The sequence below is a fragment of the Mirounga leonina genome, unplaced genomic scaffold (assembly GCF_011800145.1).
Source record: "Mirounga leonina isolate KUSES-001 unplaced genomic scaffold, KU_Mleo_1.0 Mir_154, whole genome shotgun sequence".
Taxonomy (NCBI): domain Eukaryota; kingdom Metazoa; phylum Chordata; class Mammalia; order Carnivora; family Phocidae; genus Mirounga; species Mirounga leonina.
The window spans coordinates 37537924-37555735 of record NW_023270389.1 but is presented as its reverse complement, the minus strand read 5'-3'; the positions used below and the strand labels follow the sequence as shown (position 1 = coordinate 37555735).

The window sequence follows — 17812 nt, the reverse complement described above, 5'->3', positions numbered from 1 at the left end:
CGTTTTATAAATTTCTCTATAGGTTTTGCACATCTTTTATTTGTTCCTAGATACCTTTTTGTAGCTATTGTAAATGGTAGCATTTTGCGATTACATAGTATAATTGAATATTGCTGATGTTTAAGAACACCACTGATTTTTATTTGCTGAATTCTTTTTAGTCCTAATGGTTTATCTAGTTTCAGTTAGATTTTTAAAAATGTAGATGATCATATCATTTGCAAGTAATGATGGGTTTTATCTTTTTTCTAACTTTATACATCTTTTTTTGTCTTATTACATTGATTAGAATCTTCAGTATAATGGTGGCTAGTAGCAATGATAGTGGTCATAATATTTTAAAATGAGTGTCTAATTTTATCGAATACTTCTTTTGCACAAACTGAGATTATATATTTGTTAACCAACTTTATTGTGGAATAATTTACATATAATAAACTACATTCATTTTATGCATACAGTTTGAGTTTTGACAAATGTAGACAACTATGTAACCATCACAATTCAGATATGGAGCATTTTCTATAATTCATAAAGTTCCCTTGTGCCCTTAGATCATATGCTTTTTATCTCTAACTCCATTAATACGGTGAATAAACATTGACAGATTTTTCTGATGGTTATCTTTGCCTTCATAGAGAAAACCCCACTTAATATATTTTTTTTCATGCACTGTGGAATTAAATTTACCTATACTTTATGCTTATACTTTGTTTAGTATATTTGCTTCTAGTATATTTCCTTCTGTAGTTACACACAAGAAATGTACATGTGGTGTTTTAAAACATGCTGACCTTTTCTAATTTTGGCATCAAGGTTATACTGCCCTCATAAAACAGTTTGTAAATACAGAGGTTATTTGTTCTTTGAAGAGTTGGTAAGATTCATCTATAAAACTGACCCTAGTGGGTGGTTGGGGTGATATCTGACTTAGCCTTTAGCTAGCTATTCTAAACACTAGTATACTTAATGCTTATTTATTTCTTCATTTTTTTTTCTTTCTTGAATCAATTTTGGTAATATTTGTTTGGAAAATAGTCTGTTTCATCCATGTGCTCAGTATGTTGATATGAAATTATTTATAGTAATTGCTTATGTTTGTAAAATCTCTACTCCACATATTATTTTCTTTCTTAACATTGTTTAAGCTTTCTCTTTTTTGGTAATATCTTGCTTTAGGTTTCTGTTTTTATAGTCTTTTCAAAAAGTCAGCTTTTAGTTTTTCTGAGTTTTTCTCTGAGTCTTTTTTTTTTTTTTTTTTTTTTCAGTTTTTTGGTTCCTTGAATTCTTATCTTTAGTTATGGTCTTCCTGCTTTCTTGAGTTTTCTCTGTAATTTATAGCTTCTTTAGTTGAATACATTGAGAGTTATTTTTTTTTTAAAGATTTTATTTATTTATTTGACAGAGTGGGAGAGGGAATACAATTGGAGGGGGAGTGGGAGAGGAGAAGCAGGCTTCCCGCTGAACAGGGAGCCCGATGCGGGGCTTGATCCCAGGACCCTGGGATCATGACCTGAGCTGAAAGCAGACGCCTAATGACTGAGCCACCCAGGCGCCCCTTGAGTTATTTTTTAATAAATGCATTGAAGGCTGCTACGTCCTGCTTTAGCCATATTTCCAAGTCTTGACATATAGAAGTTTCATAGCTCATATCTGAGTACTTTTTAGTTTGCAAATTTAGGAGTTTTCTTTTACCATTTTCCCTCTTTTTTTTGGCCTTCTATCATGTTGGTAGAATTTTCTTTATTCTCTTTTTTCTGGTTTGGAAGCTATATGCTATGTTTCTTTTTTTTTTGAAATTATTATTATTATTATTTTTTAAAGATTTTATTTATTTATTTGACAGAGACGCGGGGGGGGGGGGAGAAGCAGGCTTCCCGCGGAGCAGGGAGCCCGATGCGGGGCCCGATCCCAGGACCCTGAGATCATGACCTGAGCCGCAGATGCTTAATGACTGAGCCACCCAGGCGCCCGAAATTATTATTTTTTTAAGATTTTATTTCAGAGAAAGAACAAGAGAGAGAGCACAAGCAGGGGGAGTGGCAGGCAGAGGGAGAGGGAGAAGCAGGCTTCCCGCGGAGCAGGGAGCCTGATGCAGGGATCCTGGGATCATGATCTGAGCCGAAGGCAGATGCTTAACCGACTGAGCTACGCAGGCACCCCTATGTTTCTTTTCTTTTAGTGTTACCTATCAAACTTTAGCTTAGCTAGAATGTAGCTTAGCTAGAATTCTAAAATTATCTGAAAGTCTGGAGTTGTTCAGTATTTCAAGTCCCCTCCTGAACAAGACAAGGACCTTATTACACTTTACCCACTGAATAAGCACACCCCTTCCCTGGTTTTTTTCTTTGTGTCTAGAATGTTAGTTTTTCTTTTGTTAAAAAAATACAGTTTACTCATTACTACTTTTTTGTACTCAATGATTACATTTATCAACAAAATTTTCCAAATTCTGTGATTACTGTTTCTTGAATCTCATGCCTTCCTTCTAGGTTCACTATTCTTGCTGATGTGCTTCTTTAGGTACTTTGAGTAAAAGTCTGTGGGTGGTAGTTTCTCTTAGTTTTTATTTCATCTTGCTCTTAAATTTTGTTTTATTTACCTTCATTTACCATAGGGAATATATTACATCATTATCTCCGGTACTCCTTTTTTAGATGACTTTATTGAGATATAATTCATACACCATACCAATTTACACATTTATTTAATTTTTAAAAGGATTTTATTTTATTTTTTTAAAATATTTTATTTATTTATTTGACAGAAAGAGACATAGTGAGAGAGGGAACACAAGCAGGGGGAGTAGGAGAGGGAGAAGCAGGCTTCCTTCCCCACGGAGCAGGGAGCCTGATGTGGGGCTCGATCCCAGCGTCCTGGGATCACGACCTGAGCCGAAGGCAGACGCTTAATGACTGAGCTACCCAGGCGCCCCTAAAAGGATTTTATTTTTAAGCAAACTCTACACTCAACATGGGACTCAAACTTACAACTCAGAAATCAAGAGTTGCATCCTTTAGTGACCAAGCCAGCCAGGCGCCCCCTCAATTTACACATTTAAATTGTACAACTTGATGGCTTTCAGTATATTCACAGAGTTATGCAACCATCACCAAAATAAATTTTTAAACATTTTCATCACTTCAAAAAGAAATCTCATACCCCTTAGCCATTCTCCCCCAGTCTCTTCTCTCTCTGTCCCCTGGCCCTAGGCAACCACTAATCTGCTTACTGTCTACAGATTTGACTCTTCTGGACATTTCATATAAATGGGATCATGCAATATGTAGTCCTTTAAGAATGAAACAAGACAAAACCAGGGCGCCTGGGTGGCTCAGTTGGTTAAGCGACTGCCTTCGGCTTAGGTCATGATCCTGGAGTCCCGGGATCGAGTCCCGCATCGGGCTCCCTGCTCAGCAGGGAGTCTGCTTCTCCCTCTGACCCTCCTCCCTCTCATGCTCTCTGTCTCTCATTCTCTGTCTCAAATAAATAAATAAAATCTTTAAAAAAAAAAAAAAAAAAAGAATGAAACAAGACAAAACCAGAGAGGGAGACAAAGCATAAGACAAACCTCTTAATCTTAGGAAACAAACTGAGGGTTGCTGGAGGGGAGGGGTAATTGGGTGATGGACATTGGGGAGGGTATGTGTTGTAATGAGCACTGGTTACATAAGACTGATGAATCATAGACCTGTACCCCTGAAACAAATAATACATTATATGTTAAGTAACTGAATTTAAATTAAAAAAAGAATGAATGGCTTTTTTTTAAAGATTTTATTTATTTGACAGAGAGAGACACAGTGAGAGAGGGAACAGAAGCAGGGGGAGTAGGAGAGGGAGAAGCAGGCTTTCCGCTGAGCAGGGAGCCCAATACGGGGCTCAATCCCAGGGCCCTGGGATCATGACCTGAGCTGAAGGCAGATGCTTAACGACTGAGCCACCCAGGCGCCCCGGAATGGCTTCTTTCAATTAGCATAGTGTTTTTGAGGTCCATCCATGTTGTAGCATGTATCACTACTTCATTTCTTTTCATTGCCAAATAATATTCCCTTTTATATATATATCCTTTTTATTTATCCATTCATCAGTGTAGAGATTTTTTTTTTAAAGTAAACTCTGAGCCTAGGGTGGGGCTTGAACTCACAACCCTGAGATTAAGAGTTGCATGCTTTACTGACTGAGCCAGCCAGGCGCCCCCAGTGTAGACATTTCTGAGTTGTTTCCACTTTTGACTATTATGAATAATGCTACTCTGAACATTTGTGTACAAGTTTTGTGTGGACATATGTTTTCAATTCTCTTGAGTATATGTAACTAGGAATGGGATTACTGGATTATATGGTAACTCTAGCTTTTTTTTTTTTTTTTAAGATTGTTTGGCACTTGTGGCTCCCTTAAATTTCCATGCGAATTTTAGAATCAGTTTGTCAATTTCTGCAAAGAAGCTAGAGCTGGGATTTTGATAGGGATTGTGTTAAACTTGTAAATTAATCTGGGAGTAATGCTAATTTAGTATTAAGTTTTCCAATCCATGAACAGACGTCTTCACATTTATTTAGATCTTCTTTGATTTCTTCCAATGAGGTTTTCTGGTTTTTAGCACTTCTTTTTTTACATCATTCCCAAGTGTTTTATTGTTTTGATGCTAATGTAATTGGAATTTTAAAAAATTTTATTTTCACTTTGTTCATTGCTATTGGTATAGGAATGGAATTGATTTTTATATATTGATCTTGCTGAACTCATTTATTAATTCTAATAGTTTTTTAGTGGACTCTTTAGAATTTTCTATATAAAAGATTGTATCATATCATCTGCAAATAGGATAGTTTTACTTCTCCCTTTCCAATCTGCATGCCTGACATTCATTGTTGATAAGAAGTCTCCTGAGAGTCTATACTGCCATTCTTTTAGATAGTCTGTTTTTTCTCTCCTGACTTTTTAGATTTTCTCTGCAATCTTAATGTTCTGCAATTTTACCACAATATGTCTAGGTGTTTATTTTTAGTTATCTAGCATGGTGTTTGATGTGTACTTTTTTCTTATTTTTTTTAACGTTGAAAATAACTTTATTGCTTTTTCTTGATTATATAAAAATACGTTCACATTCTAAAAATGTCAAAAGTGTAAGAAATACTCATGATTATTGCTTGACTCCTACATCTTCAGTCCACCTGCAGGTCTTGCTGCCCTTACCTCGAAAACATCTTTCAAATTCAGCCACTTTCCACCAAATCCATCAGTACCTCTCTTACCCATGTCTCTTAGCAAGATTACTACGATAGTCACCTCACTGGTCTCCTTCCTTCCATTCCAGTTTCCCACACAGCATCCAGAGAATTCCTTTCAAAGCATAATCAGACGATGTCACCCCTGCTTAAAACCCTGTAGTGGCTCCCCATCCTACTTCCCTTGGTTTACAAGATCCTCTCTGACTTGGTCCCTGGCTGCTTCTCTGATTTCATCTCTGACCTTGGTCTCTTATCATTCTCACCTTTCCTTATTGTGCTGCAACCACACTAGCATTCTTGCAGTTTCCCCAAGGACATACCAAACACACAGTGGCCCTGTGGCTTTTGCACTTGCTGTTCCTTGGTTCCTATCTGAAACCACCTGCCTGACTCACTTCACTCAGCTCTCTGTTCAAAGTTACCTCATCAGAGAGGTTTTTCCTGACAACCTATGTCACATTCCCTTCTGACCCCCTTGGTCATACTCTGTCCCCTTAATCTGCTTTTGTTTCTTTCACCACTTAAATGACATATACTTTCTGCTTATTTTATCATCTGCATCCCTCCCCCCACTGTATTATAAACTCCCTGTGAACAAGGACTTTGTTTTGTACTTCTGTGTCCCCTGCTAACTCTCTAAAATCATTATCTGACATTGTACACTCAAGAAGTATCTATGAAATAAATACATAATTTTATATAAATTGATCATATATATTTAAAAAAATATAGTATTCTATTTTTTACTTTTTGTTTTGGCTACCTCTCTCCCTTCCATTCGCTACACCTTCAGATATCCAATCTTAACCTGGTACAAATCCATTTATCCATCTTTCTCCACTCATATAATCATACAGGAATATATATGCACTGAACATTTGTGGGATAATTTATTTTACAGAAAATTGAGTCATGTATTCAAACTGTGCAGTTTACTCTTTTAACCTAAGTATATGGTAGAAATCCTCCAGTTCAACTGCCATAGATCTGTGTTTGTATTTTAAATTATGTTATATTTTTATACTTTTGTGCTCGTAGTATATGCAAGTTTAACATGAAATTTTAAATAACCAATGGTGTATATATAGTAGTAAATGAAAATCCTCCCAAGTCTGCCTGATTCCACACACCTTCAAATAGATAAGTACTTTGACAGTTTGATATGTCTGATTTTAGATCTTTATCAGTGTATTTGTAAGTGAGCAGACAGGCACAGGGGGTTATAAGTTGTTTATTTTTGTATTTTTTTAAAGATTTAATTTATTTATTTGACAGAGAGAGACACAGTGAGAGAGGGAACACAAGCAGGGGGAGCGGGAGAGGGAAAAGCAGGCTTCCTGCTGAGCAGGGAGCCCGATGCGGGGCCCGATCCCAGGACCCTGGGATCATGACTTGAGCCGAAGGCAGACGCTTAATGACTGAGCCACCCAGGCGCCCTAAGTTGTTTATTTTCTTATATCAGTATTACATAATACATTCTTGACTTTTTCACTCAACAGTGTAACAATAGTTCAACTCTGCCTTTTATTGGTAATTTCTTTGTGCTTTGTACACACACAATTTTATTTAAATAGATTTATATACATTTCAGGGAGTGGGATTTTTATTTGTTTTGCTTGCATCCTCTTTCCTCCCATCTTCCACTCACATCTCCAGGTATACTTTGAATCAGAGGACTCCCATCTTCTAGAAGACCTTTAACCTAATCTTTCAACTTTGCTTCTTTATCAATTCTTCTATTTTTGTATTCTTGTTTTTATTTAATAATTTTTTTCTTTTGTACTGTCTATTATGATTTCCTTTAGCTATGAGAGGATCCTAAACTTCTAAAATTTAGATTGCTCTATTTTTAATGCCATCTGCAGTAAGTTTCTCACCTTGATATTAGTTATATTGGCTGTCATTCATGGTTGTGATTTCTTCATGTATTGTGGAATTTTGATTTGCAGACTCTTCTTCACTAAGATAATTTATGTGCCTATTTTCTTGTCACTGCTTTCCCCCCTTCCTGTCTAGTAGTTTTGTGGTTGCCTTTCATCTGGCCCCTGAACAGTCTCAGCAAAGAGCAAATCTTGAGTTGGCAGCTTGGGGCCCCTGTTCCACTGTAATAGAGGAGATAGTGGATCCAGTCACTAAGTCAGCAGGCAGCTTGGTCCAGGCTCAGGCTTTGAGGCATTATCTGGCTCCCATCATTTCTAACATACGCCTCAGCTCCTGGCCATGGTTAATGGCAGGTCTTTTTCAGCCTCCTTTTCAGGGTAGGAAAACTCTATCTCAGCTATTGGTTTCATACAATGAAGCTGACTCTTCCCATTTCCTGCTCCTCTGGACTTTGGGTGGGCCCCTTCTATGTTATAGGAAGCAAAGTCCTGGGTACCGACTGCCTACTTACCATCTGCTTACTGGTGGATCTGCAACTTTGGCCTGACTTACAGCTTTTTCTCTTTTACTTTTTTATGGTTCATAGAAATGTTTATTTTGTATATGCTTTGGGATATCTTTTTAATTTTCTACATTTATGCGATGATGTTTTGGACAAAGGTGGGGAGTTTTGTGAATTTTCAAGACCAAGTTGACCAGAAGTCTACGATACTCTTAAAAACACAAATCAGTTTTCATTCCTCTGCTTAAAATCCTAAAATCTTCCAATTAAAAATAATAATAATAACATTTCAAACTTCTTAACATTCCCTTCCATGATCTGGCCCCCACTTAACCTCTCCAAATTCATTTCAGGCACTTTCCTTTTTGCCGTAGCCCTATGGTCCACCTTTCAGTTCTTTGAAAGTGCCTCACTTTCACACATGCTTTTCCCTGGTGCTTCTAAAGTTGGCATCTTCTCAGTTTTTCTTTCTCATTTAAATGCTGCCTCCTCAGAGAGATCTTCCCTAACTACCGTAATGACAATAGCCTCTCCCCAGTACTCTGTCATAATACTTGTTTATTTCCTTAATAGCACTTGTTACAATATATTTGTGTATTTCCTTGTTTATGGTCTCACAAAACTGAAAGCTCCATGAGCTTTTTTATTTTGCATTTGCATTATATGTGACCAGTATATAGCACCATGCTGAATAAATATTGAGTGACTATTATTCATCCATGCACTCATCATATTTATCAAGTGTCTACTATATGCCGGAACTGTTCTCACTGTAGAGGATATAATGGTGAGCAACACAAACAAGGTCCCTGTTCTATGGAAATTATGTTCTAGTTGAGAAAAGAAAAGTATAAACAGATATAAAAGTAAACAGTCAGTGGTAGGGTGATGTGTTTAGGTGATGGAAGACACTTTTGGGGAAGTAACAAGAAGGAATTTATCTTATGACAAGAGGAAGAGCTTTTCAGTTAGGGAAGAGCTAGAACAAGGTTCCTAAGTCAAGAGTGAGCTTCAATATTTATGGAGAAAAGACCACTGAGGCTCCAGTGGAGGGAATAGTGGGAAAGAACATTACAGGATAATGTTAGAGACTTGGCCCAGGCCAGCAAACACAGGCTAGGAGTTTGAAAATATATGGTACCTTAAAAGAGATACAACTCTTCAGTACAGAAGATGCTGGTGAGGTGCAGGTGGGCGTGGATATAGAGGATTATATATATCTGTGACCTAGTAGGTGTGTTCAACAGCTCTGTTTAAGTTGTAGCAAAGGGTTACCTTCCAGAAGTCATAAATCACTGCTTAGGTTTTTGTTTCATTTTCACCAAGGGTGCTACTTTTCAATTCATGGTTCTTATTCATGCCTTTAGTTATCCCTTTAGCAACCAGTATAAGCCAGACATCCTATGTAATGCATGCTTGCTTGCTCATTTATGCACATAAAATACACTGGGAATAGAAAGGAAGCCCTCAGCTAGTGCTTTTTTGCTGAATGTCTACATTCGTGCAGGCTTTTAGAAGTTCATGTTTCCTAGTTTAGTCAGTGCAGTGACCTGAAAGCAAAACTAGGTTGATTACCCAATCTTTCATATCCACTTTTTCATTTCCCTATGTTTTAGAAAGCAAGTGCCTAGGGAAGGCAATGTCCTCAAGGGTGCCTACTTCCACATTTTTAAGAGCAAACTTTTTTTTTTAATATCCTTGCAGCAATCCTCTGATTAGTTATCTAGCAGTAAGATGAGTTTTCATTTGTCAGTTATAACCTTTTGTGATCCTATTAGATCCTATTAAAACTAATAATTGCTTCTATATTGTCTTCTTTTTTTAAAAAGTTCTTTGAAGTTAATTGAAGAGACTCCCTTTTCCCCCCTGTCCTTCACTAAACATGTACAGATGACAAGGAGCTATTTTAAGTTTCTCTACAGTAGACTTGATACTTCCAGTTCTTTTGCTGACCCTACAAGCAGAAGACTTAGAGACAGTTCCTCTTCTTTCCTAATAATGCCAACTTGCTTAAGCCACTGCCAGAATATTTACAGGTAGTTACCCACTTACAAATGGTTGTTTCAAAAATTCTTATTCAATCTGAGCTTTGGAATTTGAAATGCATTTCCCCTCTGAAAAAATTTGCAAGTGGCATTATAAATGGGTAAGTTTCTAGGCTACCCTTTAAAGACCTATTTTTTCCTATAATGTAGCTGAAATACTACCCATTTATGTTGAAAAATATTAGGAAAATCACCTTTCAGATGCACATTAGTTCCACTACAGATGCTTAAATAGGATTTGGAGGGAACAGTTTGGATCCCTAAACACCTTTGCAGTGAGAGGATAGTGGAGTCACAAAGATGTCCCCATGAAGGCTATGGAGAGAAAGCCATTGAGAATGTCTCTGAAGGAAGCCCATCTGCAGTCTCCTACCTGGCAGGGACTAGCCATCTGCATGTGATACATTCTTCAGTCAGATGTTTGTATATCAGGATTACCTATATGCTCTTACCAGTTATAAGAAGTGAAAAATTCATTTAAAATAATCTTGAGTGAGGGAGTGAAAGTTTATATATTTTGAAAACTTCTAAGCAGATATTAATGTTGGAAAATGCTTTTTTGATGCATTTATAGGCAATATATTCACATATTTAGTGATCATTTTTAATTGTGTGTTTGTTTTCCCCCCTCTTTAGTGCTTTTTAAAATCTTTGTGTGCTTGGTTTTATTCCTAAAAGTATTGATGTTCCTTAGTTTTCAATGAAAGGAATTTAATTCACTTATCTTAAAAAAAAAAAAAGGATACTGTAATGTTAATAGTTAAAACAGAGTTAACTCTAGAATTGTTCTATTTTCACAGTTTTTTTACCAGACATAATTTCTTTTTATTTCAAGAGATTTTTATTATGTTGGAGCTAACTTTTGACCATTTGTTAATTTATATTCTTATGAGTATAGTATAATTCTGGACAAAGGGGTATTTTAGAAAGTTACATATAGAATATAAAACAGTGTATGCTTTGAATTCTAGGAAATGTGGGTTCTAATTCTATTCTAGATCAGTTCTCAGTTCTCACAGCTTTTGTTTTCTTATCTGTTAAAGGAGGCTGATGAAACCTGCTTGCTTCACAGGGTTGTTAATGGTTATTACACAAGATTGATTGGCAATGGATGCCACCCCATACTACCGTAGGAGTGGGCTGTCGGGATTAAGTAGAGACAGATGTCATGCCATTGTGTTTCTCATCTCTGTACTCCTGTTTTCTTTTCATAGTCAAGTTTCTCAAAGAATAAACTGCATTCACCAGCTTCACTTTTAATCTCTCATTTTTGTCAAAAAATCGGTAGTATTTATTATTTATATTGTTATGACTATATAAATGTTCTTCATTATGAGTCAGGTAATCATTACTATGAGTATATTTTTCTTGAACAGCTTCTCATCCTTCGGAATGATAATTGCTTTATTTTTCTGTTTGTTTAGTTTGCTGTTGTGTCTATCACTAATTCTTTCCCAAACTCTTCTATAGAACTGTAAAATTACTCTCAATATGGTAAACACTTAAGGTTATCCATCAAATCCATCTTAAAACCTTTTCCTTTTTCTTGGAGATATTCCCCTGGGAGCCTTTTGTCTTCCTGTTCTAATCTGGACTGGTTGCTGTCTAGGCCTCTGCAAAGCTTTTGTCCCATCTGTTCCTTTCCTCATCATCCTAGGAATTTCCTGTACTTCTGTTTTGAATCATGTTTCCTAGTTCCTGTGTTTTCTTCTTTCTTGATTTATTCCCTTGTTTTGGTATAGCACATCCTCTACCACCAACCTCCTATTCCCACTCACCCCAGACATCCAGGGCAGATCCTCTTCTATGGAGACTTTCATACCTGTGAAGCTTCTACTCTTCTTTCAATTCCCCTGTTGGATTGACCTCACCCTTCTTTGTGCCTCCACAGCACACTCTTGTCATAGCCTTGTTTCGTCATACATATTGAGCACCTGCTTTACGTGTCAGGCGCTGTGTTCGACACTAGGGAGTCCAAGGTTAAGAGAATGAGGTTCTTGTTCCCAAGAAGTGCTAACAGATAAGAACACCATGGTTCTCACTGGAGACAGTACTGCCCCCTAGTGGCACTTTTGAAAAAGTGAGGGAAATTTTTGGTTACCACAGGAATGGAGAGGGTACAGCTGACATTTTGTAGTCAGGAGCCAGGAATACTAAACGTCTTATATGTCCAACACAACTTTAGAATATTCCACCAGAAATTCATGTGTAAAAATCTGTTTATAATTGGGCGCCTGGGTGGCTCAGTTGGTTAAGCGACTGCCTTCGGCTCAGGTCATGATCCTGGAGTCCCGGGATCGAGTCCCGCATCGGGTTCCCTGCTCGGCAGGGAGTCTGCTTCTCCCTCTGACCCTCCTCCCTCTCGTGCTCTCTGTCTCTCATTCTCTCTCTTGCAAATAAATAAATAAAATCTTTAAAAAAAAAAAAATCTGTTTATAATTATCCAAACCTGGGACCTAACTCCATTTTACACATAAACTACTCTTGGCACTTTTACATAGTCATTGCGTGTGCAACAGATAACAGCTATTGTTGTCCATAAATATGGGTTTATAGACAGTTTTTTTTTTTCAAAATAGCATGTGTTTATACAAAAATTAAGAATCCCGTGGATGATAGATTATTTTGTAAATCATGCAGTAATAATGAAGAATATAAATTAGCATACCCTATAAATGAAAGTAAGATAACTTTCTAGAGTAGATGTTAAAAAAGACTCTGTTCATTATTGTGTGGATGTGTGTATAAATTGAGGTATAACATACAGTGCATAGCTTGATGAATTCATATACAAGCATACTCATAAACACATGTAACTGCCACCTTGATCTAGATATGCTGAGTGTCTGCATGGTTGGGAAACATAGGACAAACTTATTGGTAAACAGTATGTTATATTTTCAAATAATGTGCCCATTATGTTTTCATGTATATAATAAGTACAACTGAAAGTATCCAAAAAGTCTAGAAACGAGGAAAATAGTGTATTTATTATGTATTAACAATTGGAACCATTGCCTTAAATTTATAAATATTTTACCTGAAAAGGTAATTTGAGTTTAAAGAAAAAGATATTGAGTATATTATCTGAAAATGTAACTAACACATATTTATCCTGCTTCCTGACTTTAGGGACAGTCTGTACTGTGTAATATTTCCAGTACCCAAAGCAGTTTCCTTACCTTCCTTTCTGGTTAGTACTCCCCGGCCATCAGAGGTAACCACATTCTGACTTATATCATCATATTTCTTCAAATATTCCTTCTCTGTTAGTCAACATGTGCAGGAAAGGTAAATAAAACTTTTAAAAAGAAACTAACTAAACAAACGATCTTTGCAACCAGTGCTACATTTTATCAGTCTATGAAATGTTTTAGGTTCAGTTACAACTTTCATACTCCTTTTTTTCAAAGGACAGTGAATTACTTAGCATTTCAAACAGCATTTTTAACTGAAAATGATTTTGGTACAGTATGTGGTTATTACAAAAGCAAAAAAGCTGATGGAAAATACGTTATAGAAGATTTGAGAGTCCTTTTAAATAGGATTAGAACTAAATGTTACTAAGTTAATGGAAACAAAATGTAGGAATCTCATTTTTTTTAATTAATAGAAATGATTTTTTCCTTCAATATTTTTTTTTTAGAGAGCATGTACGTGGGGGTGCAAGCAGGGGCGGGGGGCAGAGGGAGAGGGAGAGAGAGAAAATCTTAAGCGGGCTCCACGCTGGATTGGGGCTCAATCTCACAACCCTGAGATCATGACCTGAGCTGAAATCAAGAGTCACATGCTTAACTGAGCCACCCAGGCGCCCAAGAAATGATTTTAAAATACTTCCTATTATTGCCGCACTAAATTCTAAAAATTATATTTCTGTATAGTGATAAATTATGTGACTATTAAAATTTTAATATTAAAAAATCTGTTTAAAATTCTGATTATATTTTTAGATGCCTTATGTTTATTCTTATTCAGAATCTATCCCCAGAGATCTATCCACAATCCAGAATTGATCCACAGAGATCAACCACATATCTTTATAGTTTCTCATATTCTTGTTTTGGCCCAGTCTATCCTGTGTTCCTCATCGCCTTTTGATAGTATGATCATTGAAGTCTTTTTAAGTAAATGTATATACTAAATGTAGTCTGAATTATGGTGCAATTACAGAGTAGGATTTAATCTTACACCTTCCCATATTATAAGGTAGGGAATGATTTTGACATGACATTTTTAATAAGGCCATTTCATTTGTAGAAATATTGCACCTTCTAATTTTCACCATTTCAACAGCCTATACTTTGTCTCAGTAGGTTATCCATACTCCATTATTTCCTCCTTATCATAAATAGTATAGTCTTATTTCTCATAAAACACTAATTTTTCTATTTCTGTATATCTGATCTTTTGTTTTCTATGTAGAATGACTTCTGATATAAATTTTCTTAAATCCAAATTTAGTATAATAGGTACAGTTATTTGAGTACTTCATTATGTCTTCTGATATGGTTGGATATGAACATATTAAACATATTAAGTAATATTTTATTATGGTAAATGTCTATTTTTCCTTTGTATTTTTATTTATATGTACAAAAATATCATCTATGAATTTTTTTGGAATAATAAGGGGAACTTTACGAAATATGTTCTAAAGGGGGAAGTTGGGTCTGATGGGGTTGAGAAACTGTTCTAAACAAATCAGTGCAGTGAAGTCTTCCAGGTATTCTACTAGAGCTGTCAGGACACAGTGGCAGTCTGTAGCCCAGGAATGCTCAGTTCAGGCAGAGGGTAGAATTGGTGGCAGGGATCATGGAAACGTGAGGCTGCACAGGAAAAGTTTGGTTTGTTTCTGTGTGTTTCTGTGTGTCTCTCTCTTCTAACCTGAAAGTTCCTTGAGGGCAGAGACCATTTTTCCTTACTCTGAGTCCCTAGTGCTGGGCCTAGTCCACGGAAAATACATAGTAAATGTTGGAAGAATGGGCAACTCCCACACAGGTGTGTGAGTTTGAGGGAGAGAGCTGAAGGGTGGGCTTGGCCAGAAGCCAGACTGCTGCAAGGGTACCAAGACATGGATCATGTATTTGCGTACTCAGAAGGAAATTTAGGGTGCCTGGGTGGCTCAGTTGGTTAAGCGACTGCCTTCGGCTCAGGTCATGATCCTGGAGTCCCAGGATCGAGTCCCGCATCGGGCTCCCTGCTCAGCGGGAAGCCTGCTTCTCCCTGTCCCACTCCTCCTGCTTGAGTTCCTTCTCTTGCTTTGTCTCTGTCAAATAAATATAAAAAATCTTAAAAAAAAAAATAAAAGAAACCAATCGTTTAAAAAAAAAAAAAGGAAATTTAATAATTGCCTAAGTACTTTGGGGAAGTCTCCCTAAATCTTAAAAGAATTGAAATTAGCATATTAATCTAAGGCAAGGGTCCTTAGAATAAAAGGGGATTATGAATTTGGATAGAAAAAAATTACATTATTTTTACTAACCTCAGACTGAAATTTAACATTTCCTTCAGTGTTGAATGTAGGTCCCAGTGGTAGTATTAGCAGTACCTGTAATGTTTTTTGCTACTAAAAGCCATAGATATTTTCAATTTCAGTTGTTGCAGGTACCTCACAATATTGTTTATGCTCATTATTTTCATATTGTATTGTTAGACCTGCCGCTTGATCTTGTTATTTAAACCATTAATAAAGAAGCACATGTATTACCTATCATAACTTTGTAATAATTGTATTTTTAAATTTTATTTTAAAACATTCTGAAATTCTAGAGTAAGCAAAAACAGTGTTATAATGATAGAAATCAGATGAGTGGTTGCTTCTTGTAGAGAAGGCTGATTTGGGAAAGGGATACAAAAGAACTTTCTAGGGTGATGGAAGTGTCCTATGCATGGTATGCATGTATCACAGGTGACTGAGTGTTAAACTTGAGATCTGCATTTCTCTGTATGTAAATTATACCTCAATTAAAAAACGAATACATTTAAAACTATTCTTAGAAGGTGTCTGTAGGCTTCATCAAATTGCCAAAGAAGTCTCTGGTAGGAAAGACGGTTAAGAGGCCTTTTTCTGAGGCCATCCTGTTGCCTTTGCCTTTCTCTTTCTTTGAGTACCCTGTTTCTCCCAGTTACTTTTGCTATTCATTTCCCCTTTTTTCTAAATGTGTTCTCGCTTTTTTGACCTAAGGAAAGTCAGAAAAGAAAAATAGCAGCTATGAAAGAAATTTTTTGCTTGGTTGTTTGCCCCTTTCTTGAAGCCAGTAAGGCTGTAGCTCTCCTAACATGGTTATGTATTTGCTTAGACTTGACGTAATTTCTAGTGACAACTACTCTTCTAAAAACTAGCTTGTAGATGATTTCAAAATGGAATGATTTTTCTTATCCAGTTTTGCTTGGAGTTTTAGTAGGATTTTTATCCCTTTGTATCATTTAATATGCAGTTCTGTTGTAAAGTAGCCGTGAACATTTATAACAAAGATTGGAGGAAATAAAATGTATTAGGAATCAGAAAAGCATCAAAGAAGGAAGGAAAGAAGAATTAATGTTACAGTCTAATCCAGATTTTTCCCCCCAGAAATCCCATCTAGGTATCCTCAATGCAGTGTGATATTATATATTCCAAATTCAAATATGTTTTACTTATATAAAACTCAAAGTAATACACATATCAAATATTAGCCTATATCTATTTTAAAATGTGGTGACAGGGCTTGAAGATTTAAAAAAAAATTTTTTTTTTAAGATTTTATTTATTTATTTGAGAGAGGCCGGGGGAAAGCACAGAAGGAGAAGTGGACTCCCTGCTGAGCGGAGAGCCCCATGTGGGGCTCGATCCCAGGACCCTGGAATCATGAGCTTAACCGACTGAGCCACCCAGATTTTCCTTTTTTTTTTTTTTTAAGATTATTTATTTCTTTATTTGAGAGAGAGAGAGAGAGAGACAGCGAAAGCAGGGGGAGTGGGAGAGGGAGAAGCAGGCTTCCCGTTGAGCAGGGAGCCCGACGCGGGGCTCGATCCCAGGACTCTGGGATCGTGACCCGAGCCGAAGGCAGACGCTTAATGACTGAGTGACCCATGCGCCCCGGGCTTGAAGATGTTAAACACAGTGTAGATATGTATAGAACAAACATTGGACTCTTAGTGGCACCCAGTGCTAAGACTACTCCTAATATAACTCTTTGTTGCCTATCATCTTCTAACTGTTAGTTTTTCTCTACTGTTCTAACGTTTCCACGGTCTTTTTATTTATCTAAATAAATTTAATAGGACACTTATTTTAATAGATTACAAAGTATTCTAAGAAAGATTGAGCTAAGGTGGATAGTACTAACAGATTTTTGTCCAAATAGTATCTGTGTCTTTTATGACTTGGTATTAGATAAAAAACCTAAAATACTATTTGGCGGTTTCTTTGCAGCCTCTCGTGTGGAAAATTTGAAATGCAGAGGAGAAACAATAGCTAAGGAGATCAGTGAAGCCATGAAGGTAAAAGCTACATGCTAAAAAGTTATAAAATGAACAATATGTAGCTAGGTATTTGCTTTCAACATCCATATGTATTTTAGTCTATTGTTACAGGAATTCTCAGTATCTTTTAAGTAGATCTTTAATGAATTTATTAAAGTGACAGTAACATTGAGAATAACTAACATGTAGTACGCACCAGTATGTGCCAGTATTATATCTGGCTTCTTTGAAGATTGATTATATTTTTGAATTCTGAGAGTTAGCAGTCTATCAAACAATTTTGGATAATAATACCACTTAACATTTAGTGAGCATTTATGGGTCAGGCACCATCTAACTGCTTTACATATATTATCTTATTTAATCCTTGCAATAATCTTATGAGGTAGATACTGCTAATTTCCCTATTTTATATTTGAGAAACTGAGGCACAGAGAGAGGCTATAGATTGCCCAAATAAACAAATGAGTCAGGACTTAAACCCTGGATATTTGGCTCTAGAGCCTATATATATTCTTTTTTTTTTTTTTTTTAAAGATTTTTATTTATTTGACAGAGAGACACAGCGAGAGAGGGAACACAAGCAGGGGGAGTGGGAGAGGGAGAAGCAGGCTTCCCGCGGAGCAGGGAGCCCGATGCGGGGCTTGATCCCAGGACCCTGGGATCATGACCTGAGCCGAAGGCAC

The 17812-nt window shown here is 36.5% G+C and overlaps 1 protein-coding gene across 2 annotated transcripts in view; it reads left to right on the top strand.

Moving 5' to 3' along the window:
• Positions 1-17812, top strand: part of NSL1 (NSL1 component of MIS12 kinetochore complex) — a 44371-nt gene that overhangs the window by 15331 nt on the left and 11228 nt on the right. Inside the window, exon 5 of one of the 2 annotated variants that reach the window (XM_035010511.1) lies at positions 17077-17144. The exons of the other annotated variant lie outside the window; for it this stretch is intronic. Within the exon in view, the coding sequence (XP_034866402.1) occupies positions 17077-17144 (68 nt within the window). The remainder of the gene's footprint in view (positions 1-17076; positions 17145-17812) is intronic. 2 annotated transcript variants of the gene reach the window in all.